The sequence below is a fragment of the Ochotona princeps genome, chromosome 18, assembly GCF_030435755.1.
Source record: "Ochotona princeps isolate mOchPri1 chromosome 18, mOchPri1.hap1, whole genome shotgun sequence".
NCBI classification, from domain to species: domain Eukaryota; kingdom Metazoa; phylum Chordata; class Mammalia; order Lagomorpha; family Ochotonidae; genus Ochotona; species Ochotona princeps.
In genome coordinates, this window is record NC_080849.1 from 48,237,560 (window position 1) to 48,265,196 (window position 27,637).

A 27,637-nucleotide genomic window follows, 5' to 3' on the forward strand; every position below is an offset into this window, starting at 1 on the left:
TATCTGAGTAGTGTGTGTGTGTGGTATGTTTTCTTGCTGAGCGGTGCTTTGGCAGTGTCCCATGTCTACCTATAAGCAGCCCATCAGTTGAAAGTGAATACTACTGATGGGTCCTTTGGGAATCATAGGCAGTCTTCCCAACCTGTATCCTAGGCAATCTTGCCAATCATTGAAAGGAACATTTTAACCTCCTGTAGCCTAAAACACTTCTACAACCTCCTTAAAAACAAAAAGAACTTATGAAAATGTGGATTATTTCTGTTTTCTAGCCATTCTGAATATTTAAAGATCATGAGTATTTACATACATGTAAGAATTTTATGGTGTTATATGTAGGTCTTTGGTCTATTTTTTATTTCATATTTTTTAGAAAGGATGTTTTTTTCATTGAATTTTACTAGCACTGTTATTGAAAAGCTATTGTTTGCAAATATACAGGTTTAAAGTTATAATTATAAAGGGATTCCTGGTTCTAATCCTTGATCTATATGGCTACCCTCATGGCAACACTCCTGATGACTGTAACTTTGTCAGAAGTTTTTTTTTTTTTTAAAGATTTATTCATTTTATTACAAAGTCAGATATACAGAGGAGGAGAGACAGAGAGGAAGATCTTCCGTCCGATGATTCACTCCCCAAGTGAGCCGCAACGGGTCGATGCTGCGCCGATCCGATGCCGGGAACCAGGAACCTCCTCCGGGTCTCCCACGTGGGTGCAGGGTCCCAAAGCTTTGGGCCATCCTCGCCTGCTTTCCCAGGCCACAAGCAGGGAGCTGGATGGGAAGTGGGGCTGCCGGGATTAGAACCGGTGCCCATATGGGATCCCGGGGCTTTCAAGGCGAGGACTTTAGCCGCTAGGCCACGCCACCGGGCCCAACTTTGTCAAAAGTTTTAAAATCAGGACATTTGAGCTGTCTGCAAACCATTTTCGATCATTCACTGCATTACCAAACAATTTGTTCACACAGCCTCATATATATTTATAAACAATATAGTTATTCTGATTTATTTGTAAAGCTTATTTATAAGCTACCGTAGTAGTTATTGACATAAAAATAATTATACATATTACAAAAGCTGCTGAAGTGAATTTAAAATTAGAATTATAATTTTAAATTTAAATTTGTGATAGAAATAAATCATATTTTGAAATGATACTGTTATTTTATAGAAAGTTGGCAAAAAGATCTCCATTTTCCCTTAAATTGATAACATTTTCTTACAAGTTTCCAAGGTGTTACATATTTTGGTCTCTGAAAAAATGACAATAAATATTTCTGAGTCTCCAGCATTATTAACAAATAATTTTATAAACTACATTTTTAAATTAATCTACATCAACCTCTGCTTTGTGTGTTTTCTTAATAGACGTGTTACTGTAACGGTTCATATATGTTACTTACCATGCATTTGTTACTCAGAAGTAGTTATAATTGCATCCATGTTGATATAAACACCAATTATTGCTTTTGAAAGAATGAAAAACTCCTTTTAAAAGATCATTGCTGAGCTCTAATTAATTCAGACTCCAAAGGAGAGGTGATTTTTTTTCATTATCAGGACAGCATGACTAAAATGGGTTTAAGACTTCATATTTTTAAAAGAAATTTGTGTTTGTACATTGTGAAGCTCTTACATTTAAATAAATGGTAGCTTAAGTCTAGGAAAATTTATCTTGTTTTGGAGGGGGAAGGAAACTGTTTCTTACGCAATGACCTTTCTCCACCTTCCTTCAGTCCCAGGTGCAGTTCCCACTGAATCCATCCAAGGAAGTACCTTTGAAGAGAAGATATTTCTTCAGTGGAGAGAACCCACCCAAACATATGGTGTAATCACATTATATGAGGTAGTGTATACATTTGTTAGTAATTTAATTTGTATTATAATTTATTGCGATAAGCTATCTAGTGTGATTGCATAATACATTTTTCAGACTAATCTGCAGTTTAATGGCTATTGTACGGTTGCAAAAAAAAAAAACACCTTAAAAATGAGTTTCTGAAGATGGGTAATTTGAGGATGTGTATTTATACTGAGTGGGCAGTTTCTAGATTGTATTATTATATGTTGAGACACAGCATAGTATTTTAAAAATCACATTCATTTAAAAGAATAAGCATTTTGAAATATATGTTGATTAGGAGGTAACTAAAGAATCCTGTTCTTGCTTAGCTATGAAATATTTCACTACTGAATTGTAGAAGAATGCTGATTATCCAATTAGCATCAATAAAAATTTTCTTCAGAGTACCAACACAATAATGCCTTTTGGTTTCTGAGTATTAGCAAAGCAGCCTTTAGACTTCTCTGGCGCGGTTTTGTCTACTGAGGCTTGTTAAATGGTTGGGTGATAGACATCAGAGAAGAATTTGATGAATTGCTCAAGGAAAAAAACAACAGCAGTAACTGAGTGACATTCATCATCACATTTGTGTAAGCATCATTTCACTATGCCTATTGTCACAGGAACAGGTGCTTTTTTTTTAAGGCTAGCACTTATTTGAATGCAAATTTAACAAAATTATATGTTGTACAGTTGCTAAAAATTGTGGCAGATCCTCATATGGAAACCTCTGCTTGAATATCTTTCACAACTACTGACAAAAGCCTGGGCAGAATAGCTGTCAGCCAGGCATCACTGGCGAGCCTCTCCTGTGACCCGACTAGCCTCACATTCATGTTTCCTTATGCCTTTTGAAATTTGGTATTGAAATGCATAATAATAATACTAGTAACTGAAATCTAAGTGAAGAAAAATAAAAAGGAAAAAGTCGGTTTTCATGATTTTATTGATGCTGCTCATTGGCTGCTTCATTGAAGCAGTTTGAGTTTTATGATAATTCATGGCCCAGCTTTTAAGGAACAGAGTTTTACAATCGAGTCAAATAAGTTGCTGTTGATTCCCTCGGTGATGAAATTTTTTTTCAAGATTTTCGGCCCTGTGATCTGTTTTAGGTGTCAGTTTGGGGGATTCTTACCTAAGACTAGCAGAGTTTTATTTATTTTTTTTTAAAGATTTATCTTATTTTTATTACAAAGTCAGATATACTGAAAGGGGGAGAGATAGAGAGGAAGTGGAGCTGCCGGGATTAGAACCAGCAGCCATATGGGATCAAGGCGAGGACCTTAGCCACTAGGCCACGCTGCTGAGCCCTATTTTTTTTTTTTTTTTCTTTTGCTGTTGTTCCTACAAAGGATAGCATCTTTGGAATCAGCTCTGCATGTTAAGTACTAAGTCCACCCATCCTAAAAACCATGTGTTGCTCTATAGACAGAAAATAGTAGTCACGTTCTTTCTAACCCCTGTAGACATACATCCTTGTGTGATAAGTAACTTCTCCAGTGAAATCAACAGGAATAATAATTCAAAGAAAGAACCCATTTATCTCTCTGACTCAACAGCCAGGATCTCCCAGTTGAACACTGATCTAAATGCTAGTACAATGGGGGATGCCTGAATGTGTCATAAATCAGGGTCTTAAAAATCAGATATTTGTAAGTAGAACAGGTTGGTTCATTTTTCTAAGTACTAAAGGAGAAATGGCAAATGTGTGAATCAGGCTCAAGTGATTAGCTATTTGTTTTCTGGTCACCAGATCTTTCTACTGTGCCTCCTGTTTTCTGGAACTAGGAAGGAAGGCAGTTCTTGGGGAGGGCTGCGTCTGCCTCTGTGCTCTGAGTCATGCAGCCTGGGCCGGAGTGCATCTTGATACAGCTTCCTAGTGGAGCTGATGTCTGCTGTGGACCCAAACTCAGTCACCCCTCCAAAGTATTACCATCTTTCTTGAGTAACCGACACACAGGTGTCCCCACATCATATTGTGTCAGTCATTTTTGAATATAGGTAAAATCTGGAAGGTGAGTTATCATGGTTGAAAAGGTAACACAGGTGTTACTTTAAAGAAGGTGACACACTTGGATAATTTCTGAAGGAGTCACAAAGAAGCAGATTGGGAGTGTAGATGTTGCAGACGAGTACACTGTAGGTTTGGTTGATTTGCTAGTTGACTCTTCCTCTTGTGGAAGGTACACTCGTGCACTGATCATGTACCACACTGATGTGGCACCTCTCTGAGAGCAAAATCAGCATCCATAGCATCGCAGCCTTCTGATTTTATTCGTTCCCACTCTACTCACTGTCTTTATCATCTTTCCCCAATTTAGTCTCTCCTTCCTTTTCTCCTTGTCCCTTTCCTGACTCCCACCCTCCTCAAAGCTCACTCCCCATTCCAGATCTTAATTTCATGAAAGCTACCTAAGAGTTGGCTCTGATTATCCCACCCTTCTTCAATAACTATCAATGCTACTCTCTTAAAGACTATTTTCAGATTTCAAGATAAAATATGCTTGCTTCTCAACTTGTTTTTTCAGAAGTAACTGCCATTACTAATAATTAGATACATGTCCTGCCAAGATTTCAGGAAAGTCTAGTTCAAGTTCATTTATGAATAAAGATATATGTGACTTAGTATATGTTACAGGCCTAGCAGTTTATGATAAGAATAATATGCCACATGAGACCCCAACTTCACATCATGTAAGAATAGATATCAAGGAAATTTATGAACTGAATAGAAAAGTTAATAGCAATACTAGAATATAGAAACTTTTTCGTAATGTGTTTTTCTAAGCTTGAATCCCAGGAGTTAATTTTTTTAAAAGATGGGTAGATCCAAGTTTATGATATTTTAAGTTCCTGAATGATTAATAAATCCATGAAGATAGTCTAAATGCAAGTGAAAAACTTGCAGAAATCATTTCATATCATTTGAGAAGTCAAATCATAGCAACCAACAGGTTGGTGGCTGCAATATATAGTGACTTATTATCATTGATAATAAAGAAACAAAACCACTCTTTCAAAAAATATGGATAAAAGGTAAGGGCAGGCACAATGTATAGAAAAAGTCCAACTCTCAAATGGCAAGGCAATGGCCAACCTTACTAATGATTGAGAATTGAAACAAAATGCTATAGAAAGTTTAAATTTCTGTCTTACGAAGTGTTCTCTAGTGACATGGAAAAATTTTTCATGCACAGATTGTTGATGGAAACTTAAACTTTACAACCTGTTTTAGAGGCAATTTAGTGTTTAAAATTTAAAACATTGAATCTGAAACCCATTTCTTGAGGTCTGTCAGTCAGTAACATCCACCCTGTGTGCAAAGATCTCTGTTCAAGTGTTTTCATTGTAGCTCCCTAACTTTGTATGTCTCTTGATAGCCTAGTGAGTAAATTCTAGAGTCCTGGTCATGAGATTGAGAATAACACATCAATGTTTGTTTTTTGAAAATACTTAATGTGTAAGGTGTTGGAGGAAGACATGGGCAGAGAAAATGTTTGTCCTATGCTACAAGTCTTATCAGCAGCTAACTCTAGAAAGAATTCAATTAAATAAGAACCAAACTCAGGCACTGAACGTGTGAGTGGTGTATAAAGTGCAGTTTGGTTTCGATATGTAGTAAAGTACAATATTCTGGAATTAACTGAGGTATTATTGATAAATCTAGAGTCGAAGATATTGGAAGAATTCAAGCCTAGGCAATTGGGCTCTGTTAATCACTATCAGTGGAGATTACTAATATGGAAACATGAGAATTGAGGCCCATGTTAAGAAGTTTGGTTTTGAGCCTGTTTTGCAATGGGTAAATCAAGACCTGCATTGCCTGCCTCCCAGATGGCATCAGTTCAAGTCCTGGCTGCTCCACTTCCAATCCAGCTCCTTGATAATACCCCTGCAAAAGCAGAAGAAGATGGTGCAAATCCCTAGGCCTCTGCTAGCCACTTGGGAGACGTGGACGAAGCTTCTGGCTCCTGGCTTTGGGTGGCGTAACCCTGGTCATTGCACTTATTTAGGAAGTGAGTGAAACAGCACATGAAGATAAATAAACAAGAGATGGAAATTTTTTAAAAGATAGAAGCTTTAAAAACACAAGTTTGGTTTCAGTACTCAAGGCCTTCTGTGATTTGATCCCAACTTTTACTTACAGTTTCATCACTTGGAATCTCATGGAGTTCCCACACCACGCTGCTTGGCTGATGCTTTGATTTCTGCCTATGATAACCTCTTAACTCTCCCCACCAATCCCAACCCAGGGAGTGCTTTTGTTGATGTATCTCATTTTTCAAAACTTTTCCTGTAAGCATCCTAGGTCTTTTCTTCTCTGAAATTGGATTTAATTATCCCTCCCACCCTGTGCTTAGTGTGCATTGCTGAGACTTAAGTGAGAGGCCTTTGTTTGCAGTGGCTGGAAGTACCGTCAACTCATGCCCTTGAGAATTTGATGCTTATGGAAGTCCAAGATTGGATGTTATTCTATTTGATTTTCTTTGAAACTGTCAGATTAGACCTTGAGACTTTAAGCATAGAAGGGGAAGAAAATGTGGAAAGATTACAGGTACTAACCAGTAAATCAGAAACCATCTATTCAATCAACAGTTTAGTTCTTATTTACCAAACTTACCCCTCCTCCCAAAATACACACAAATGTTGTTTGTGTGACACTTTAAAGGTATCATTAAAATTTCTTCCATTCCAAGTGTGAGAGCTTCCCCAAACTTATCTTCTGGGAGTTTGTTGCCGCTTTTTCCACTTCCTATCAATAGGCATTGAATAAATACTTGTTGCAGTGTCTAGTGAAAACAATAAATGTCCAAAGAATGCTTCTTGTCTGGACTTGAGCATGGAAATGTTCCCTGGTATCTTGACCACTGTTCCTCTGCTGTCAGGTGTTCACTGACTGTGCCCTCAGTGGCAAGCAGGGAAAACACGCAAACAACTTGTCCTCACTCCCCAGGAGTGTTCCTCATTCCTGGTTCCCAAAGTCCTGGTGGCAAGATTTGGGGATGGGGAAGGGATGCAGGAACTACCTAATCTTTGGTATATATACACGGGAACTTCAGAAAACCCATAGAATAGGAAATTTTGAAAATTGTTTATTTTGGTACAAAAAGCCCTTAAATCCATGCCTATGAAGGACCTTAATATCTTCTTGAAAATGCAAATTAGGAGGAAACTAGACATGGATTTAAAAAAGTTTTTCAACCAGAATCTAATTCACTTCATTAAATATAAAGTAAAATAAAGTCAAAGTAATTATTTGTATTTTATTTATATGAACAACAGAATGACAGGGAAAGAGAGGGAGATGCAGAAATAGACAGATTCTACCTGCTGGTTTACTCCCTCAGTGGCGACAGTGAGCAGAGCTGGGTCACATGGAAGCCAGGAGCCTGGGACTCCGTCTGAATATCCCTGAAGGTTGCCAGGGTCCTCATTCTTGGCCATCTTCCATTGCTTTCCCAGGTATGTCAGTGGGCAGCTGCGTCAGGCGCACAGCAGCTAGCATGGAAACCAAAGCTCTGGAGCAGGGTGGTGACAAAGAAGTGGCTTCACCTATTGCACTGCTTATTTTTTACATGAACTTTTTGACTTCTCCTTGTATATGCACAGGAGATTTGTGGGGATGGGGAAGGAGATTTACAATTTTTAGGAGTACATCAATTAGTGTATATGTACATTTTTGAAAGATTTAGTATTTAATAGAGAGTGGATTTATTATTTAGTAGAGAGTGAGAGAGATCTTCCATGTGTTGATTCACTCCCACAGATGGCTGCCACAAGGGAGAAGTCAGAGGCTCTATTCAGATCTCCTACATGGGTGGCAGGAGCCCAGGTACTTGGGCTGCCATCCATTCCCTTCTCAGATAAAGTAAACTGGATTAAAAGTGGAGCCAACACTCTGATATAGAGTACCCCTATCACGAGCAATAGCTTAACCTGCTTCAACATGACTCCAACCCCTATATTGCATTATTTTAGGGAGAAAGGAGAAAGGTTCCACAATTTTTAGTTTCTTATTCAAGGATTGTGCCTGAAAGTTTCTAAAGCCCCAGTTCAGTGAATCCTGCACCTACACAGACACCAGCTCCTCAGCCCCAGGGAAATGGCACATTCTGTGGTTGAGCCTCACTACAGTCTGTCAGTGGAGCACAGGTCTCACGTGCCGCCGCGTAAGTGTTTACAGCATGTGCAGGCACCTGCTCTCCCCAGGAGTCTCTTAGGGAAATATATACCAAGTGCCAAATATTTACAGAGCACAGTGGGATCAGAAAGAAGAAGCAGCCATCAGTCACTCCTCAGAAATAAGATGTAATTACATGAAATGTTCCAATTCCTCTGGCATATTGAAATCATGATTGAAAATGAATCAAGGGTTTGTGCTGTACTCGCTGGTTCATTGCCTTATAAATCGTATAAACACAGTCACAGCTCTGGGCAGTCAGAGAATGCTAAGGATTGTTAGGGCAGATTTGGAAAGATGGTTTTATAGGTAAACAAAACTGGAATTCTGGCTTGAGTCTTAGACAGATACAAACAACCTTCCAGCCCCATCTTAATCTAGACAGCATCCCAGAAGACACATGTAAGCCTCAGTGTCTGTGACAGCTCTCTCTCTCTCTCTCTCTCTCTCTCTTTTTTTTTTTTTTTTTTTTTGCTCTTCTTCCTGGTCTCCTGGCACCTGGTTGGCTGATGTACCTCTATTCTACATCAAATATCAGTGTTCAGAGTAGGCATTTAGTTCACTGCTTCAGATGCCCGTAGTTCACATCCTATTACCTAGCTCTGACCCCTAACTTTGGTTCTGGACTCCAACTTGTTGCTAACACATACTCTGGGAGGCAACGGTGGATTGAGTAAGTAAAGTTCTCAATACCCATCTTCCATCCAGGTATTGTGGGCATTTAGAGAGTGAATTATTGAATAGAGTGTCTGCGCCCCCACTTTCCTCTCTGTTTCTCGGTGTCTCTTCATGCCTCTTACATAAAATATGAAATAAGTAAATGCCAGTTTTCATTGGGGGTGGTACTGCGGGCTTTCTTTTCTTTAAGTCTCTTTTCAATGATAATCTCATTCATTTTAGACCATGTCAAATGGGTACTGAGCACCCTCAAGTCTCCATTTTTTACCCATTCCTTTCTTGCATCCCAGCTTTATGTTGTACATCGAAGGTTCTTCAAAATGCTTGTGTAAAAATAAAGCGAACAGATAGGTTTACTTAAGCAAAAGCCTTGCAATCCAAGGAGTTTTCAAAACGGTGATAGAAAAATGCATCCTGTGGATTTCAAAACCTTGTGTACTAAATGGACTTATGTTTTAATTCTGTCTTCCACTATCTGTTCAGATGGCCCTTAAATATGTCCACTTTAATATCAGTTGCATTTAAAACTTGGTGTGTCCGCATCCGGCTGTAAATTGATCTTCCTTCATTCCATCCCCCTTGATGAGTGGGACTGCCTTTTGCTCAAGCCCTGGTCACAGAACTTATCCTGGGTTCTTTCCCCTGCCATGCATGTCCAGTGTCTCTGCAGGTTCTGTCCTTTTTGTCTCTCTAAAATCTGCCATTTCTTTTCCTTGTGTGCTGTAGCCCCAGGCACCCCGTTTCCTCATGTGCACTGTGCAGTGGCATGTTGATAATGCTGCAACACCTGCTTCTTGTTCAGTCACCTCTCTTGCCTTTGGGGAAGTCAGATCATTTTATGTGCATAACCAAAAAGTCCCCATGACTTTGTGTTATGTGTTTCAAATTTCTTCGTTTGGGGTGCCGGGTGCAGCATAGGATAGCTGCTGACAATTGTCCAGCCCCAGTACAACAGACCTTCTTCCTGGTCTCTAACTCTGCCCTGTTGTACACTCCCCAGTTCTGCTGCTCTCCCAACTCCTGGTGCATCCAGCTCCTCCCCGGAGTCCAGCTCTCCTCAGCTACATGCAACCCCTAGCACATCTCTCACGGACTGTCCTGCATGGCCTGCGTATGTCCCTCTGTGCCCCACAGCAGTCCTTTGTGCACCGCTTGTTTCTGCCATCGGACATAGTGTTTTGGCATTATTTATTTCCGTATTGTAGGTCTCTTCAGTTCGTTTATCTAGTCCAGGTTCTTAACTCCCTGAGGTAGAATTCTACCTGTTGACAGCAGTGCTTGCAAAGCATGTTCCATTTGTAGTTCAGATGGAAGGAGTGACTGGAATAGAGATAGCCACAGTGGAGGAAAGTCTGTGAGTAAGAACAGTTTTGGAAAAGCATCAAAATTGTTTGTGGGACAGTCTAACTGCACAGAGTAGCGGCAGTGTGATGTCACAAAGCTGCATGCATATTCTGAAATATGTTTGGACAAGCAGGTGAAGGTGAATTGGAAACACATGGCTAGGGAATTTGTCCCCTGTGTCTGTATGTTCCATTAAAATTTGTAGTTGGGGAATACAGTCAGCAAGAAGACGCCTTACTCTAGGGCACAGTGATGGTCTTTGTTTTAACTATGTGCTGTCCTAGTCGATGTATTGCTTCCCTGTTTTCCTACCAGACACATGCTGTGTGCAGGATCTAAAAGACCCCATGAGACCCCAGTGCAGAATGCAGTGCGTGGCACATCGGAGGCACTCAGGAAGTAGGTTCTGAGTGTGTGTAGGAATGAATAGGAAAACTGTGGGCTGGCTCAGTGTAGCCTGTCACCTGTAACCATCTCTTTCTCTGTGAGTGTCAGCACGGAGAGGCAGGTAAGCCCAGGCCCTTCCCCAAGCTCAGCGGCTGCCTGGCTGTCGGGCAGCTGCCGTGTTCTTGTCTGTTCTTCCCGCGCTGCGCGTGATAAGGGAAGTCGGTTAGGGGTTAACAGTGGTGCTATGCCTGACGCCCACATTGCGGTAGCGCCACGCATTTCAGTGATTAACCTATACAGCAAACGTTCTTCTGCCAAAGCTCAGCTGATTTGTTCTAAATACTCTTTCAGAGAGGTCTTCTTAATTATAATGACACGGTGTAAATATAAGAAGAAAGAATGCCAATTATCACGTCGTATAATAACAGTGTTAGTGTTCATGCACATAAATTATAAGTCGGTTTACCTACTTACAAGTGAGAAATAGGCTCAGTTTTGCAATTTAAAACTTTGGAATATGCCCCATTTAAAAATTATGTCATTACCACCAGTAGAAGTTAGTAATCACCACTGAAGTGCATGTTCTTGAATAGCTGATGAACTACTCTTAGTGAAATTCTTTGAAAAATCATGCAAAAGGGCAAAATTTAAAGGCACCTATGTTAAATTTATTTTCAAACATGCTGGACTCATCTGACAGGTTTTGGATATGTTGCATAGCAGTCAGAGTGAAAACTTTAAAAACCACTGCCAGAGAAGGCAGCTGCTGGCTCATGTATGGCAATTTACTTTTAAAGGCAGGTTAGCGGAAATCAACAAGGAGAAACTTTACAGCACCTCAGCCTCAAGTGCTGTGGTGGGTCGCCAAGTGTGGCTGCTGCTCTCCCTGTTGAACAGGGCAGGGGACATTTCTAGCATGATAGGAAACTGTTGTACAACAGAGTTCTGTGCGAAAATCCATGTACACATCCAAAATGGGTAGCATTCTGCTCACAGAGCGTCACGATGCACAGATGTGTAGCTGGGACTCATTTTTAGAGCAGATATCTTTGCTTACACTGATGGAAAACTCTTGGAAGTGCGTTGCTCCCAGTAGGCAATATTCTATTCAGCGCTAAATCAAATCAAGGTCCCTACAGTAGAGCTGAGGCCCTCCTCCTCTTGGTGCCTTCTCTGTTGGAGCTAGTTGCCTAATTTACACTAAAACAACTGTACTGTAGTCTTACAAAATGATATTTTGAAAGCAAACAACTTGGAGGTGTAAGCTCAAATCTGAGCTCATCCTTTATGTTCTGCTCTACCGGCTTTAAGTTTCCATGTCTATCAAAGTAGGAAGTCAGAGCCGTTTTGGCTGAGCACCTGCTTCCCTCCTGCGGATTCAGGGTTTGAAGGGTCTTAGGGAGAAGGAGAAACTTATCATGAAGAGCCTGACAGTGCACGCATCACAAGGGTTTACTGGATAAAGATGCAGCCTGGGTCCATCTGCTGTAGTACTTGATCACTTTTTTTATTCTTTTGCAGATCACCTACAAAGCAGTCAGCTCCTTTGACCCAGAAATAGATTTATCCAATCAAAGTGGAAGAGTTTCAAAATTGGGAAATGAAACTCATTTTCTGTTTTTCGGACTGTATCCTGGGACCACGTACTCATTTACCATCCGAGCGAGCACAGCTAAAGGCTTTGGGCCTCCAGCAACAAACCAGTTCACCACCAAAATATCAGGTATTGCAAGTTCACGGTCAAGACTTGTTGGTAGCAGTGCTTTTGTATTTTTTTCATTTCCGTTATCAAGGATGATGCTAAGCTTATATACATGAAGCATATTTTTTTTTCAAATGAACACCTCTGGATTCCTGAAGCTTAGACACATGGAGTTGAGTGGATCCTATAAATCTGTGTCACTTGAGAGCCTAGGGACTCTGTGTGTTAAAAGTGTTCCCTGTCACATTAATAACTTGCCTTGCAGGACTTGGCAGAAGGCGAGTGAGAGCCTAAGCTCCTGCTCATGGCCAAGCCCTCCTTTCCAGAGCAGCAGTATTGTAAACACCTCCATAGTGAGCCATAAACAATGGAGATCAGCAGAAAGGCAGCACCACGTGAGTTCTGCTTCCCGAAGGACCTGTCTTCCTCGGGACTTTGACCATTGCTACTTTCCCATCCTGAAAACAGAGACGACATTCAGGATGGCACCAGGCACTTCTGACCGCAGGCTGTTTTGCTTTTAGTATTTCAGTTGCACCATCCATAATTTGATATTTTTTTTTCTAATAACTTTCAGCTATGTAGAAGATGTCTAGCTAGAGGAAGTGATGTTGACTTCTGGTCTGGGATATTGAACCACAGCAAAGCTCTAGGGACATTTTCTTTTTTTCATTCCTCCCCTTTATTTGAGTATAAGTAGAGAAGGATTTGCTTCTTGAATTCCACTGTTCTGCTGGGGGACAGATGGGACGGAAGTGTGGGAAGGAGGTAATGTTTTACCACCCAGGATTACTGTGAGAATATCTAGCTTGATTTTTCTATTGCCCCCTTATTCCTAGGTTTATGAAAATTTTTGTTTGGTAATAAAGAATGAGAATATCCACAAAGGGAGTATTGCAAGCTTTCTGCTAGGTGTTGAGACAAGAGATTTGAAGTTTTGCCTTTAAGCAGATATAGTTTAAAGGATAATTTTTCATTGTGCAAGGTTTAATTTATGAGCACAGACTTGAAACCTGATGTATATTTGGCATGCAACATAAAGCATTAGGCTATGGGAACAATGCATAGAAAACAGAAATCGGTATCAACAAGCTTAAAATACGATGAAGGTGGTACATGTGGGTTGAGAAAAATCATTGGATATGGTTAGTTGGATTCCAGTTAACATTATTCATTTTAAATTAATTTTATTTTATTTCTAAATATACTTTTGGGGTATTGTGTATTACTTCTATATATATATACACATACGTGATGACTTGTCAGGGTATCATGTCTACTTCTTCAAACATTTAACTTCTTTATGGTAAAAACATTTGAGATTCTCCTAATTTTGTAAAGGGCTTTATCTGTGGTTATCCTAATTTTTCAATAGACCTCCAGAACTTCTTTCTGCTAACCATAACATAGATTTTTGCATTTGCTTTCCCTTCGATGTTAAGTGACTTTAGTTTACATATAAATTAAGGTGATATTATCTATTGCATGAATTTATCATGAGTACTTAAGTCGGAAATGCATGGCAATCTGTATCTTCACTGAAGTTTTTCTCGACTAGAAACGTCATTTCAGAGATTATTCTCTTAAAGGGAGTCTTCACTTACAAAAGATTTGCTTTTTCTGTTTTTATTAGATAAAAATTTTATCAATATAACTGTGACCATTGTTGGCACATCTAGTTCTATAGTTTTATCCCAAAGTGAGTTAGCCTAGGCAGGCTTATTAAGAATATTATTGGATTTGCATACTTTTAAAAGTTGCAGCTCATGCACCTAGTTTTCATGGACTAAAGGAAAAGGAACTATCCATGTATACAAAAATGTAATTCCTTGTGATGAATTAGAGTTCATGTTTAATGGAATTGGAGTTAATTTTTAATATGGAAAAAATTCAGTGCATGGAATTAAGAAGTAACCCATACTTGTTTTATGAAAACTGCTTTGTATACAGGAAAACTTTGTAAACTGTTTAAGAAACCATTTCTTCTTTTCTTACTAAGTTAGGTACTTCCACGTCTGGGTTTCAGAAAGTTGGTGACCTCCCAGTGCACCCCCTACTGCTGTACCTAATGGCATGTTTCCTCAGTGGTGGGAACAGAGTTACAGAAGAGATTGATAGATAGATAGATAGATAGATAGATAGATAGATAGATAGATAGATAGAATCAGACATCACAATCTGTATAGATAAGAATGCCAGGAAATGGCCCTGTGAACAAGATTCACTTTGGGAAGGGAACCAACATTAGTAAAATTATATTTGCCTTGCTCACTGGCTATATTATCTCTTCAGATTGCTGTAAAAGGTCATTTCCCCCAGCTTTCAAAATAGCTGAAGCTCAGGTGAGAACGAGCTCTTAGGCTGTTTAAAACAAAGCACAACAAAAAGCCAAGCCCAAGTCTTTCTTCCACTCTCAAATGTTTCCCACTGTTGTGCTCTATTGTGCTTTTCCTAAGAGTACATGAGTTATCACTGATTAATTCTGGCAAGTCTCTCTGGCTCTATTGTCCTCTTCAAATCTCCCTGTTCTACTAAGATGAAGAGCTGTCAGGTTCTACTTTATGGCCTAAACAGTCATTATAAAAATGTAAATATGCCTTTAAGGTAAACGATTTATTGAAGATAGTGTATTCATTGTGAAATACACAAATTCTAAGTGTCCCACTCAATTAATTGTCACACTTGATCTTAGCCAAAAGACCGAGAAGCAATTCAATTAATTTTCACGAACTGACTGTATCCATCTAGCCAGAATGCAATGCAAATTACATACCCCCCTCCTACTAGCTTCCAGCTTCAACTCAAAGAGGTCATTATATCCTGTTTGGAGCAGTTATTACACTGTGTAGGAAATAGACATTAAGCTCATTCGTGGTCAGTTGATAGTGGCAATTTAAAGTATGTGCTCTGTGTTCTTAATGCTTTTGTAAAAGTTTGTGGGAAATACACCCAAGAAGATCAATGAGGAATAAGTCTCTGTCTTGTGCCTTTTTCCCCAGCACCTTCGATGCCAGCTTATGAACTGGAGACACCTTTGAATCAAACTGACAACACAGTGACAGTCATGCTGAAACCTGCTCAGAGCAGAGGTGCACCTGTCAGGTAGGGAAGCCAAGAGTGGACTGGCTCTGGAGAGAAGAAACCGAAATCTCTTTGGTTAATTTCTCCTATGGATTTTCTAGGGATTTGTGGCAAACCTCAGTCAGCATATAAATGCACATCTTTATTAGCTCTAATTAGAAGAAATGACTGAGGGACTTGGAAGGGCTTTGATGTCAGGTAACCAGGTATTGTTTAAACGGTTTTATTCTGATGCAAGTAGGATGTTCTTTTGAGGAGAAGGAACAAAGCCTTTGTGGGAACGGTGGCTTTACCCTAAAAGGTAATTACTTGTTTCAGTTTCCTTACGCAAGAGCAGATGACATTTTTGTCCAGAGCTGTAGTCTTAAATGATTCTTCGTGTGTTTCTTGTTTATCTGAGTTTTATGTCATTTAACTTTTGGTAAGTAGGCTAACTTCTTAATTGAATACATGACATATAATTATTGTTATTTGGATTTTCTTGTTTTTAAGTTTATTCTTGATGGCTTCATAGTTCATTAGGGTGAGAAGGGTCGAGGTATAGGAGAAAGTGGGTGAGCCCATGTTTCTATATTTCTTTCTTTCTTCTTCCTGTTTCTGGGGGGGGAGGAGGGACACCAAGGGAAAAGCCAACTCAGCCTCTTAACTGCCTCAGTACCCGGGAATGGAGAACGGCCACCCGATGTCATCCCAGGATCCCTGATGCCTGCTCCAAGGGTTATGTTCAAGTGGTTTTGATAATTCGATGGTTCTGAAATGCTGTTTATCTCACCAATCCAAAGTGAGAAAATCCTTCCAAGGTCCATTGACTGACACAGTCCACCTTAGATTTTCCATTTGCCCAGATATTTGCTGCCAACACTTGGCTGGGGCAGTTGACCAATTTGTTTTGCCCTCCTTCCTCTACTGTGGTACCACATGTCCTCTGCATGCCCCAATGGACTGCCATATCCTCCATGTGCACCTGGGTGTGCTGTCCACTGATTCATCTAAGCCACTGAGAAGGCCCAGTTCTGCAAGAACCTCATGGTGTCTGATTTTCCCCGAGGTTGGACCTGAGTCCAATGGCTCAGTTTGAGGGATCCCCAAAGAAACCTCATCTGAAGTGATCCCAGATCTGACTCTTATGTATGCTTATCAGTAGGGGTTCCGGGTCTGTCAGTCCCACACATCAGCTTATGCACACACTAGTAGTTGTAATTCCTGGGTCAGTTCTGTTTCCAGCCCCATTCTTTACATAAACCAGTGGATGCTGCAACCCAACCCAACCCTGCCCGTTACATACTTGGCCCTCAGGTTCACTAGCAGTAGCTGCAGCCTAATCAGAGTCACCCCCAGTAACCCGCCCACTAGGCTTGCCCCCAGCTCTGGTTCCTGTGCTTTTCAGTTTGTGCAGTAGACTAATGCAGACTATCCTATATCACATTCGACTCTTGTACACGTCAATGGGCGTTGAAGCCTAGCTCAACTGAACCAACCCCACTTTCCAGCCCACATTCATGCTAGTAGGTGCTGCCAGGCAACCCTGGTTCTCATGATCACGAGTGGGAGTTGTAGCCCATTGGAGAGGAGCGCACAATCTCCCCACTGGACCCACTTGGTGTGCCATGTCTTGCACTCTTCAGTTGGTTCTGCAGTCTAGCTTGACAGGATTTTCCCCAAGTCCCAACACTTGCCAGCTGATGCTGCAGCAAAGCCAAACCAACCTGTACCTACTCTGGCTTATGTATGCACCAATGGGTACAATAGGTTAGCCCAGATCCTACCTAGTTCACACACAGGCCAACAGGTGTTGCAGCCCTGCCTGACCTAGTTGCCCCCCCCCCCCCCGTCCCAGTTCTCACATTCACCAGTGGGAGCAGTGGCCCAGCAGGGAAGCCTCCCACAATCTCCCTCCTGGGCCTATATCCTCCCCTGCCCCCAGCAAGGTCCACATGTGCTGGTGGGTGCTGCAGCCCAGTCTGGCATGGCCCACCTAACCTAGGCATTTGCCAGCAGATGTTACAGCCTGGCCTGGCTCAGTCTGCCCACATTTCCAGCTCGTGCTGGTGGGTATTGCAGCCTAGCCAGACCAGCCAGCCACTAGTCGAGGCCCTAATGTGAATTGGCTGGTGTTGCGACCTGACCCAGCCTGTCCCACACCCCATCCTGGTTCTTAGATGTGCAACTGGGTATTATGACCTGTCTCAGCCTGGCCTGCCCATAGACCTGGCTCACACATATGCTGGTGGTTACTGTAACCTGGCCTGGTCTGGGCTGCTCCCAGCCTTGGTTACTGAGCTTACCTGCAGGGACTATGTCCTGACAGAGGAGTTCCCCAAGCTCCTCTATCAGGTTTCTTCCCAGTGACAGATCTGATGCACACCAGTGGGTCCTTGGCCCAGACTGATTTAGTCCACCTGCTGTCTTGGCAGAAATAATGGCCTTGTTCAACCAGCTCACACCCATTCTTGTTCTTAGTGTTGGGTGCTGCAGCCCAGCCCCACCTGTCCATACCAACACACAGCTCTTGCATGATTCAGCAGGGGCAGAGACCTAGCCAAGCCTGTCCTACACCTACCGTAGCTCTCACGAGCACCAGTGTGCTGGAGTCTATCCCAGTCTGGCACCCCAGACCCAGTTCATACCTGTGCTGAGTGACACTGCAGCCATGTCCAGCCCAGATTGCCATCCCTTTTCTAGGTGTCATGCTAACCAGTGAGAGCCACAACCTAGTTGGGGCATCCCTTTAGCTTCCCAACCAGTCCTGATCCCAGCCACAGATCTTGTGTATACCAGCAGTTGCCCTGACCCAACCCAGCATAGTCCATCCCCTGTCTTAGCCTTTGCCACCAGATGCTGCAGCCTGATGTGTCCCAACCTGCCCCAGTCCCACTTCTCTCTGGTGGGTGCTCTAGCCTAGCCTTGCCCAGTCTGCTCCCATCCCTGGCTCATGCAAACTGGTAAGTGTGATAGCCTAGCCCAGCATAACCTGCGCTCCAACCTGGCTCCTACACATTCTGGTGGGCTAAGATTGGCCCAGCCCTGGCCAGTCACACCCAGTCCATCCCCCATCAGAACCAACCCACACACTTGCCAATGGGTGGAGTTACCTTGCCTAGTCTGACCAAGAGCTAGGCCTGAACCACATGCTCACCAGTGGGAGTTATGGCCCACTAGGGGAATTTCCCAAGTTTTGCCACCAGGTCCACTCCCAGACCAAGGTTGTACATGTGCCAGTGGGTGCTAGGTCTTTACCCGGCATTGTCTGCCCCCTCCATCCTGGCCTTTGTTTTAGCTGGTGGATGTTGCAGCCTGGCGTGCCCCATACCCCATTCTTGGGTGCACCTGTGGGTGCTGCAGCCTGGACCAGCTCAGCCTGTTCCCAATCCCAGTACCCATGAGTGTCATAGGATTCCCTGATCAGCCTAGCTCTGTCCATCATCACCCCCAGCTTTTAAGCTAGGCAGCCGACATTGCAGTTCTACAGTTCCACATACCCTCCTCAGACTCTGCCCCTGGACCTGGTTCTCTGATACGCTGGTTAGTGTCATGACCCAGGCTAGTATTACCCATCTCCTGTTCTGACGCTCACTGGTGGGTACCGTGATGTAGCCCCACCAGGCAGACCCCTAGCCTTAGTTTTAGTGTGTACCCTTGAGTGGTGGTTGAGTGTGATCAATGCTAACTAGCCCAACTTGGGTATTCCATGTGGGCTGATGAATTGGTCTGACCCATATAAGTCCTCCAGCCTCTCTCCTCCAAACTGGCTGGTCTCAGCCCCCTTGCTTAACTGCAAGTACAGTGAGTGACCTTATTGTTGGGAGTCTTTCAGAAATCATTCCTCACCTGCAGTATACTCACTCAGTCGTCCTCCCTCTCACACGTTTTGCCTTTTTCTCTAATCAATCGACAGTCTTTGCGCCAGGAGCACATGGGTTTCCCAGACCAGACTTCTGGCTAATGGTATGCGTGCGGCCCTGGGACAGTATCCCTCCACACACCCAAGATCCAGGCCTATTCACAGTTTCCCCATCCCATTCACCAGCCCACCAGCCCAGCATGCTAACCTGGGGCTCTCCCCACCCCTCCTCTCCACCCTTCCCGCCCATGAACAAGCACATGGGGAAATCCCCACACTCATTCTACCTGCCTGTGTGTGAGCTCCCAGGTCCACATATGCACCTACCAGTACTATCCCCCGGTCCCCTGCAAGCCTGTACCCCCAGGGCCCCATGAGCTGACCACCCCTAGCTGATACAAGCACAGGAATAATGGTGATGGTGTCCAGTCTATAATTTTTTGAAAACAAAGGATGATTGCATAGAAGCTTATGAAGTTTTTGCTTGAGCAGATTCAAGTTTATACCAAACCTAGGTCTAGTTTCTCATTCTGTTCTGATTTATACAGGTAAGAAATGACAGAGTGTAACTTTTTTAATGAATGAAAAAAATGTTTATTTTACATGCAAAAAGCCAAGGAATAACTGAGTCTGAGCTTATCAAAAAAAGCAAATTATTCAATGAGATTTGTATATTTCAGTGGGGTTAGATCTTTTGGCTTTGTTTTTATCAGAATATATTCCCTTCAAAGTTGTCAGTTACTCTGAATTGCATGCTCTGAGGAGACATTTACATTCACCAGGAAGACAGGTTAGCAGGTTTGCTTCTAATTCCCTTTTGAGACCTTTAATTTCAGTAACCTTTTATAGGTACTGTTTAATCACAGGATGGTCAACTGGACTTCTTTCTACTGCATACCATATGTGCATATTACAGTTCATGAAGATATAGATAAAAGCAGACCAGTGTTCATTGACGGGTTAGGATAGAATCATGAAGGTTTTTATTTGAAAAATCTACAAAATTTTATGGAATGGTTTTTAGTTGGTTCAAAGGGTTTATGGTTACTATCCATGGGTATGGATTATGAGATCACCCTGCATTATGTGAAAGCGTTATTCCAATTGAAGATGGTGTTACTGTTAGATAAGGGATATTATGACTACCCCAGGCACTCCAGGTTCATGTGTGTGGTGTTGACAGACTGCTCTTATCTGATTGACTCAAAACACACATTATTCAGTTACTGCACAAGACTCAGGTGGGCTTTGGGCCTTGGGTTAGGCTTTGGTCCTTTCAAAATCCTGGCTTTTAATTAAATGAAAAATTATGCTCTGACCATGACCCTGGAGGCATCATTTTCTTCTGACCAACTTAAATTTTGCCCAGATTCAGCAATACTGAATCACTTGGACAGAGCCTGTGAGTACTGGGAAATATCAAGAGAAAATCAAAGATTGAAGGTCAGGCAGGTTCAGTGCCTCCGAACTGAAGAAGGCTGAAACACGAACCATTTGTCAAAATGGCTGGGATTTATTATTAATTTTTCTTCATTTAAACTCTGTTTACACATTTCCTATTTTTTAAAATAAATTTTATTTTTACTGCAAAGTCATATATATATTAAGATTAAGATCTTCTGTCCGATGATTCACTCTCCAAGTGACTGCAACGGCTGGAGCAAAGCGGACCTGAAGCTAGGAGCCAGGAGCTTCTTCTGGGTATCCCATGTGGATACCGGGTCCCAAGCTTTTTGCTTTCTTCTACTGCTTTCCCAGGCCATAAGCAGGGAACTGGATGGGAAGCGGGACTGCCGAAATTAGAACTGGCATCCAAATGGGATCCTGATGCATGCGAGGCGAGGACCTTAGCAACTAGGCCACCGTGCTGGGCCCCATATTTCCTGTTCTTGTCATATCCACCCTTCAAACCACTTAGTCAAGTTTCCATGCACTTCATTGTATAGGGTTTCCAAAGTCTGAGTATTGAAATCATACCCTTTGAGTATACCTTTGTCATCTTCCCTGTCCCTCTTCGTTTGTCGTTTTCAAACATCAGATGCATTCCAAACTACTGTTCATTTTTTCTGTTAAATATTTTCAAGAAATGACTTTGTTGTTTACATATTTTTAGTTATTGTTGGGAATTTAGGGGTGTTAGTGATTTGTAAATATCCTACGACTTTTTAATTTAGATGCATAAAAATTGTAGAGTCAGCCGATGTTAGGGCCACATTACTTCCTGGACATCACCAGGTAGGTCTTTGTGGTCATAAAAGAAGTGAATTTCAGATGTGAGACAGAGAATGTTGGTGAGCAGATGCACATCCATGAGCTTGGGCATCCACAGGGCAATCAGCATCTCAGCAGAGGAAACTGAGAGTGCCAGTCTACATTCAGACTAGGGTTTGTATGGATATGGTGTCCAATCCTTCCCCAACCCCCCCATTTCTAGTCACCTTTCTTTTCTTCTAGGAAAACGCTAAAAAGAGCTTTTTGGGTGTAAAATTCTCCCCAAATTGTACAGTGCAGTGCTATTAGACCAAATAACCTCCTTTGACAGGAAGAATACCATGGAATGTCTCCAGATGGGAAGGCCAACCACCTGCAGGGCTGCTTCCAGGACATGCTTCTAGGTTCCTACGTTCCTTCCCACAGGAAGTTCTTAAGAATCCTTTTCTCCTTTTTTTCCCGTGTGGCCTCTTCCTCACACAGAGGATCATGTCTATTTTCCTACCTAACATGAATATGCAACCGTTAGCATAGAGCTGATGTTGTTTTATCAGCCTCTGCCCTCTAAGTCTGCTAGGATTCTGCTTTAGGTTGCACAACCTTTCGCAGTTGTCCTAACACCCTAGTCTCTCAGTTCGTCACTGCTCTGTTTTTATTGTACTTCAGCTCCTTACTTGCTAAATGCTTCTTGGATTTGCCAGGGTCCCTCTGCATCAGGATTCTTTTATACCTTCTTCCACAATGTTAACATCTTGAGCTTAATAAATGTCTTACCCATTTTCATCACCCTTATTCATAACATGAGAATAAAAATCAGTTCTTTCGGAGTGACATTCTGTAGGCGTTGCAAGGAAGCCGCTGGGAGTCATCCTTACCGGAATGGATGCCTGTCGTAAATGGAGAAATCATCTTGGCACAAATTTGAGAGAGGAAATTATGTTAACCTCACCTTTCAAGAAGCTCTTTTTTTTGTTTGCTTTGGGAGAAAAGTTCTCTTCAAGTGATTCATTATATGGTTCAGCATAATAGGACTGATTATCCATTGAGTAAATGGTAGACCAATGTATCTAGAAAGACTAGCTTGGGAAAAATAAATGGCCACAGAACCCTCAAACTAAAAGGAATATATTAAAATTCTCAACTTCATTTATGTTTTGAAAAATAAGAACTCTGATTAGAGAATTGTATGGACCTAAAATATAAAATCATAATTCAGATTAAAACATTTGAACACATCTGGAAGTTTGCAAAGTGCACATGTAATCAAACTGTGACACAAGACAGCTTCTCTCAAGTGATAAGATAAATGCTGGAATAAAGAGGGTGGATGGAAGACAACATCTGTTTTCTGTCCTGGAATTCACACAGTATTATGTGATCAAAAATACTGTCATTGTATGATTTCCAAAATCCATTTTCTCAATCGATTTTATTTTTCTTTAATCCATATTCATTGGTGTTGAAAATTCAGTCATACTTCATTTACGCACTTCACTAAGTAATGTGGTTGTGTATTGATTTCACTACAAACACTCAGCCCAGTTAATGCAGATTTTTGAAATTGTACTAAGCTCTCAATGTAAATGATTGTTATCTTGTTATTGATCAACACATCAGCTCTGTCACATAAAATTATTTAAGTCTTGAGATGCTGAGGAAGAACACAAATTCCATCATTCCTCCCAGTAAACTGGCATCTAGGACAGAATTTTAAAGCCTGCTCATGGATTCAACTTTTCTTTCATAAGGTGAGAAAAAGCTTAATTTTCTTGCACTCCCTCGGCATTACTCTGTTTCTGTCTCCTCTCTTTTGTGTACTCCTCTGCAAAGACATCCAAGAGAAAGCCCTTGAGCAACTCTAAAGGATGTTTATCGAAAATGGGTGTATTTTACTTGCACAAGTACAAGGCTCTGTGAATCACCTTCTGTGCATGTTGTATGGTATACACACACATACACACATGTGTACTATAACAACAGTATGTACATATACGAAAGCATGATGTGTGGATATATACGTAATCTGGAAGACATTATTTCTCATTAATGATTTCCTGAATCTTCTAATGTTCTATAGCTTGGGGCACAAGCATTGTTGCACATTGGGCACTGGTATTATCTAATGACTCCTAGTTGTCCTTTAAGCATGCTTGGTTTAATTTTTAAATCATTTGTGGTTATATATCTTTTCAATAAAACCCCATATTTGAATATATTTATTTAAATATTCCTTTATTCATCTCATTGCAGTTTTTAAGTCTTTACTCATTGTTTATCTGTCCAGGGGAAACTGCTGGGTGGATGTGACTGTTGTATTTCTGTGAGAGTGGGGAAGTGGCAATAACCACTTTCGTAGCGAATATTAGAACTGATTGCTCAACGTGTGGCTATAATTTTAACCAATAGTGACCACTTTGTTTTTCAATGACAATGCCAGTTAGCTTCAGTTTGTACTCTTAAGTGGTAACTTAAAATATTTTAGCCTTGAGATTGAATGTTTCTTCAACAATTATGCTTAAAAAGCCAAGTTATACCTCTTTGTCTTACTAAGAATCAGGGTGAGAGACGAGGGTGTAATGAGGCTAAGAACTGAATAAAAAGCATCACAGGTAAGATTTCAAATGAGATCAGAAATATTTTCTGTTAATAACACAGAAAGATGAATGTTTTATTCATCAAAAACACTTCTGATAAGTAAAACCATGATCTCTTATCACAGAAGAAATGCAGTTTAATTTGTAAATCAAACTTTATTTATTTCATATAATCCACCCCAATTTTATAAAATTTATTTTGCCTGGAATTCATTATCAGAGTCGACTTCACAAATGTGTGCTCCCTTCATTTCCTCTTCCCTGTCATAGTTTCCTTCTGTGACTTTGCCTTAGGTAATTAACTTAGGAAAACATGTACAGATATTAAAGTCTCATTATCAACTTTTAATATTTCCTGATTTACTCAAACTACTCATCAGACATTCTTTTGTAGCCAATTAGAAAGAAAATTAAAAATGGATTAAAGACTGCTTTTCTCCTTGTTGTCCTTTGAAAACGCTGTGCTGTATTCTGAGAACAAGGTGAAGGACAAGTTTTCATTCCACTGAAGAGAAATAGGCAGTAAAGCAATTATGTTTATTTTCAGAAAATGTATTATGCTTTCTGAAAATTTTCGCTTTGAACCTGGGGCTATCCAGGAAATGAGGTTGTTTCTCCTGTGGGCTGTCAGCCTGTCTGTGTGTTCCCAGCTGGCCATCCCCTGTCACTTCCTGTAAGGGAACATGGCACCAGCGTGCGTATGAATCTGAGTGACGTCAGGAGGGGAGATGGAACAGGAGGAAGACCGTGAACAGTCGCGAAGGCAGGGGCCGCTTGTGCACAGTGTCTCACGAAGTTCCTCTGTTAGGCAGTGCACTTGTTGATGTACACTGAGTGAAGCTTGAGGTTTGGAAATACGGACGGAGTATTTGACAGTCAGCAAGCTGTTTCAGGCAGCAGCACGTTGTCTGCCTCTGCCTGCACATCCAGGTAGAGACTTTCCTGCTTCAAAGCTTCTTGCACCTCTCCTTTGCTTTGTCATGAAGGAGTCTCTGAGAATGCCAACTTTGTGCAGTTCTTGTGAAAGTTCAATCAGATGGTGCTGACTCTTCAGCCCTTTCTTTGCACTTGAACAGGTGTGTAAGTGTCTGCTTTTGCCGTGGCACTCCTCAGACCATGCCAGCAAGCCATCTGTATTGTTTCTGTCCTTCATACCAATCTTGTTCCCCCAGCTATTCACTTTTGTCATTCTGTTTAAAGATGATGTCATTGAAAATCCAATTTTTACATGAAAATGAAATGAAGGGTTTGATTGCCTCTATCATCAAAATCGTAATGAGAATTCCAGTACATGTGGATTTCTCAGACATTTTAGCCTGATTGTGTGACTACTACATTGCGGGAATTCATCATAAAGGTAGATAATAAACTTTCCCTGATCTGAACTCTGTAAACAACTCTTAAGCAAGGTAAAATGATTTCCTGCGGTTTGGCATCACAACTGAATAAACTTATTCATTAGCCACAGGAAGCTGATTTTCTGCTAAGCACACCAAAAGATTGTCTGAGACAGTAAAATCCAGTGTGGCAGACACATGAAGACTCTACAATACATGACTCAGTGAAGTCTAAATGCCAATCACCATATAAGATTGGCTTTTTCTTCTACTTTTATTATTAAAAAAGGAAATGTATCATATATGTGTTTTTTTTCTAAAGATGTATTTGTTTTTATTGAGAAGGCAGATTTACAGAGGAGAAAGATCTTCTATCTGCTGGTTCACTTCCCAGGTGGCCGCACTGGCCAGAGCTGAGCCGATCCAAAGCCAGAGCTAGGAGCTGCTTCTGGGTCTCCCACATGGGTGCAGGGTCCCAAGGCTGTGGGCCGTCCTCCACTGCTTTCCCAGGACAGAAGCAGAGAGCTGGAAGAGAAGTGGAGCAGCTGGAATATAAACTGGCGCCCATATGGGATCCTGGTGCATGCAAGGCGAGGGTGTAACTACTATGCTTCAGCACCGGGCCCAATTCATGAATTATTTTATGATTATTCGTATCCTGTGATCAGGGTAGATTTATTCCCCAGGATTCTAGAATTTGTCTTTTTGATCAGAAGTTTTTTTTTTTTTTTTTTGGAAAGCTTGATCCTGGTTTAAAAGAACCAATTAAGTAGTAATTGAAAAGTACTTTTTTTTAAATTATTTATTATTTTACTTCATTAATTACATTGTATTATGTGACACAGTTACATAGGTACTTGGGTTCTCCCCACCCCTCCCCAAACCCTCCCACCATGGTGGATTCCTCCACCTTGTTGCATAACCACAGCTCAAGTTCAGTTGAGATTCCCCCATTGCAAGCGTATACCAAACATAGAGTCCAGCATCTTATTGTCCAGTCAAGTTCAACGGCTTCTTAGGTATACCCTCTCTGGTCTGAAGACAGAGCCAGCAGAGTATCATCCCAGTCAATTGAAAGCTCCAACATACCATCAGCAAAAATTTACATCATTATGGAATTAATTGACATAGTAATGAGTAACCAATATGTTAAAAGTAAATGCGAGTTCCCAGCCACCTTCTGTGACCACCTCACCTACACTTCAATTTTAGTTTATACACAACATATAACATTCATAACATAACATGTTATACATAACATATCATCTTAAATTAAGGCAAACATGTGGTATTTAACCTTTTGGGATTGGTTCATTTCCCTTAGCATTATGGTTTCCAGTTTGGCCCATTTGGCCACAAAGAACTGCATTTTGTTTTTTTTAATAGCTGAGTAGTATTCCATGGAGTAGATGAACCACAGCTTTCTTATCCAATCCTCTGTTGATGGGCATTTTGTTTGCTTCCATGTTTTTGCAATTACTGATTGTGCTGTGGTTATCAAAACAGCGTGGTACTGGCACAAAGATAGAGAGGAAGATCAATGGAGCAGAATAGAAACACCAGAAGGGAACCCACACAGATACAGCCAAATAATCTTTGACAAAAAGACAAACGACAATCCAGGCAAATGGAAAGGTCTGTTCAATAAATGCTGTTGGGACAACTGGTTAATAGCCTGCAGAAACAAAAAAATAGATCCATATCTCTCACCATACACTAAGATCAGATCTAAATGGATAACAGATCTAAACCTACATCCAGAAACCTTCAAACTTTTGGAAGAAAATGTTGGAAACACACTGCAACACTTAGGGGTAGGCCCTCACTTCCTAAAAAAGACTCCAAATGCAGTAGAAATCAAGACCAAAATAAACAATTGGGACCTCATCAAACTAAGAAGCTTCTGTACAGCTAGAGAAACAATCAACAAAGTAAAAAGGCAACCCACAGAATGGGAGAAGATGTTCGCACACGACATAGGTGATAGAGGGCTGATCTCCAGAATATACAAAGAGCTACAAAACAACCAAAATGTCAAAACAAACAAGCCACTCAAGAAATGGGCACGGGAAATGGGCAAACACTTCACAAAGGAACAAACCCAAATGGCAAATAAACATATGAAAAAATGCTCAAGTTCCCTGGCAATAAGGGAAATCCAAATTAAAACATCAATGAGGTACCATCTAACGCCAGTAAGACTGGCCCACATGAATAAAAGCACCAACAACACTTGTTGGCGAGGTTGCGGGGAAAAGGGATCCCTACTCCACTGCTGGTGGGGCTGCAGGCTGGTACAGCCTCTATGGAAATCAGTATGGAGAATATTCAAACAACTCAAATTCAACATACCGTATGATCCAGCAATAGCACTCCTAGGAATATATCCAGAACAATTGTTTTATGAGAAACCAACATGAAAAGTACTTTTGATTATT

The 27,637-nt window shown here is 41.2% G+C and overlaps 1 protein-coding gene across 4 annotated transcripts in view; it reads left to right on the forward strand.

Moving 5' to 3' along the window:
• Positions 1-27,637, forward strand: part of PTPRM (protein tyrosine phosphatase receptor type M) — a 787,515-nt gene that overhangs the window by 471,778 nt on the left and 288,100 nt on the right. For all 4 annotated transcript variants that reach the window (XM_058676819.1, XM_058676821.1, XM_058676820.1 and 1 more), the window contains exons 9-11: positions 1,737-1,846; positions 11,955-12,156; positions 15,135-15,237. In XM_058676819.1, coding sequence (XP_058532802.1) covers positions 1,737-1,846; positions 11,955-12,156; positions 15,135-15,237 — 415 coding nt within the window. The remainder of the gene's footprint in view (positions 1-1,736; positions 1,847-11,954; positions 12,157-15,134; positions 15,238-27,637) is intronic.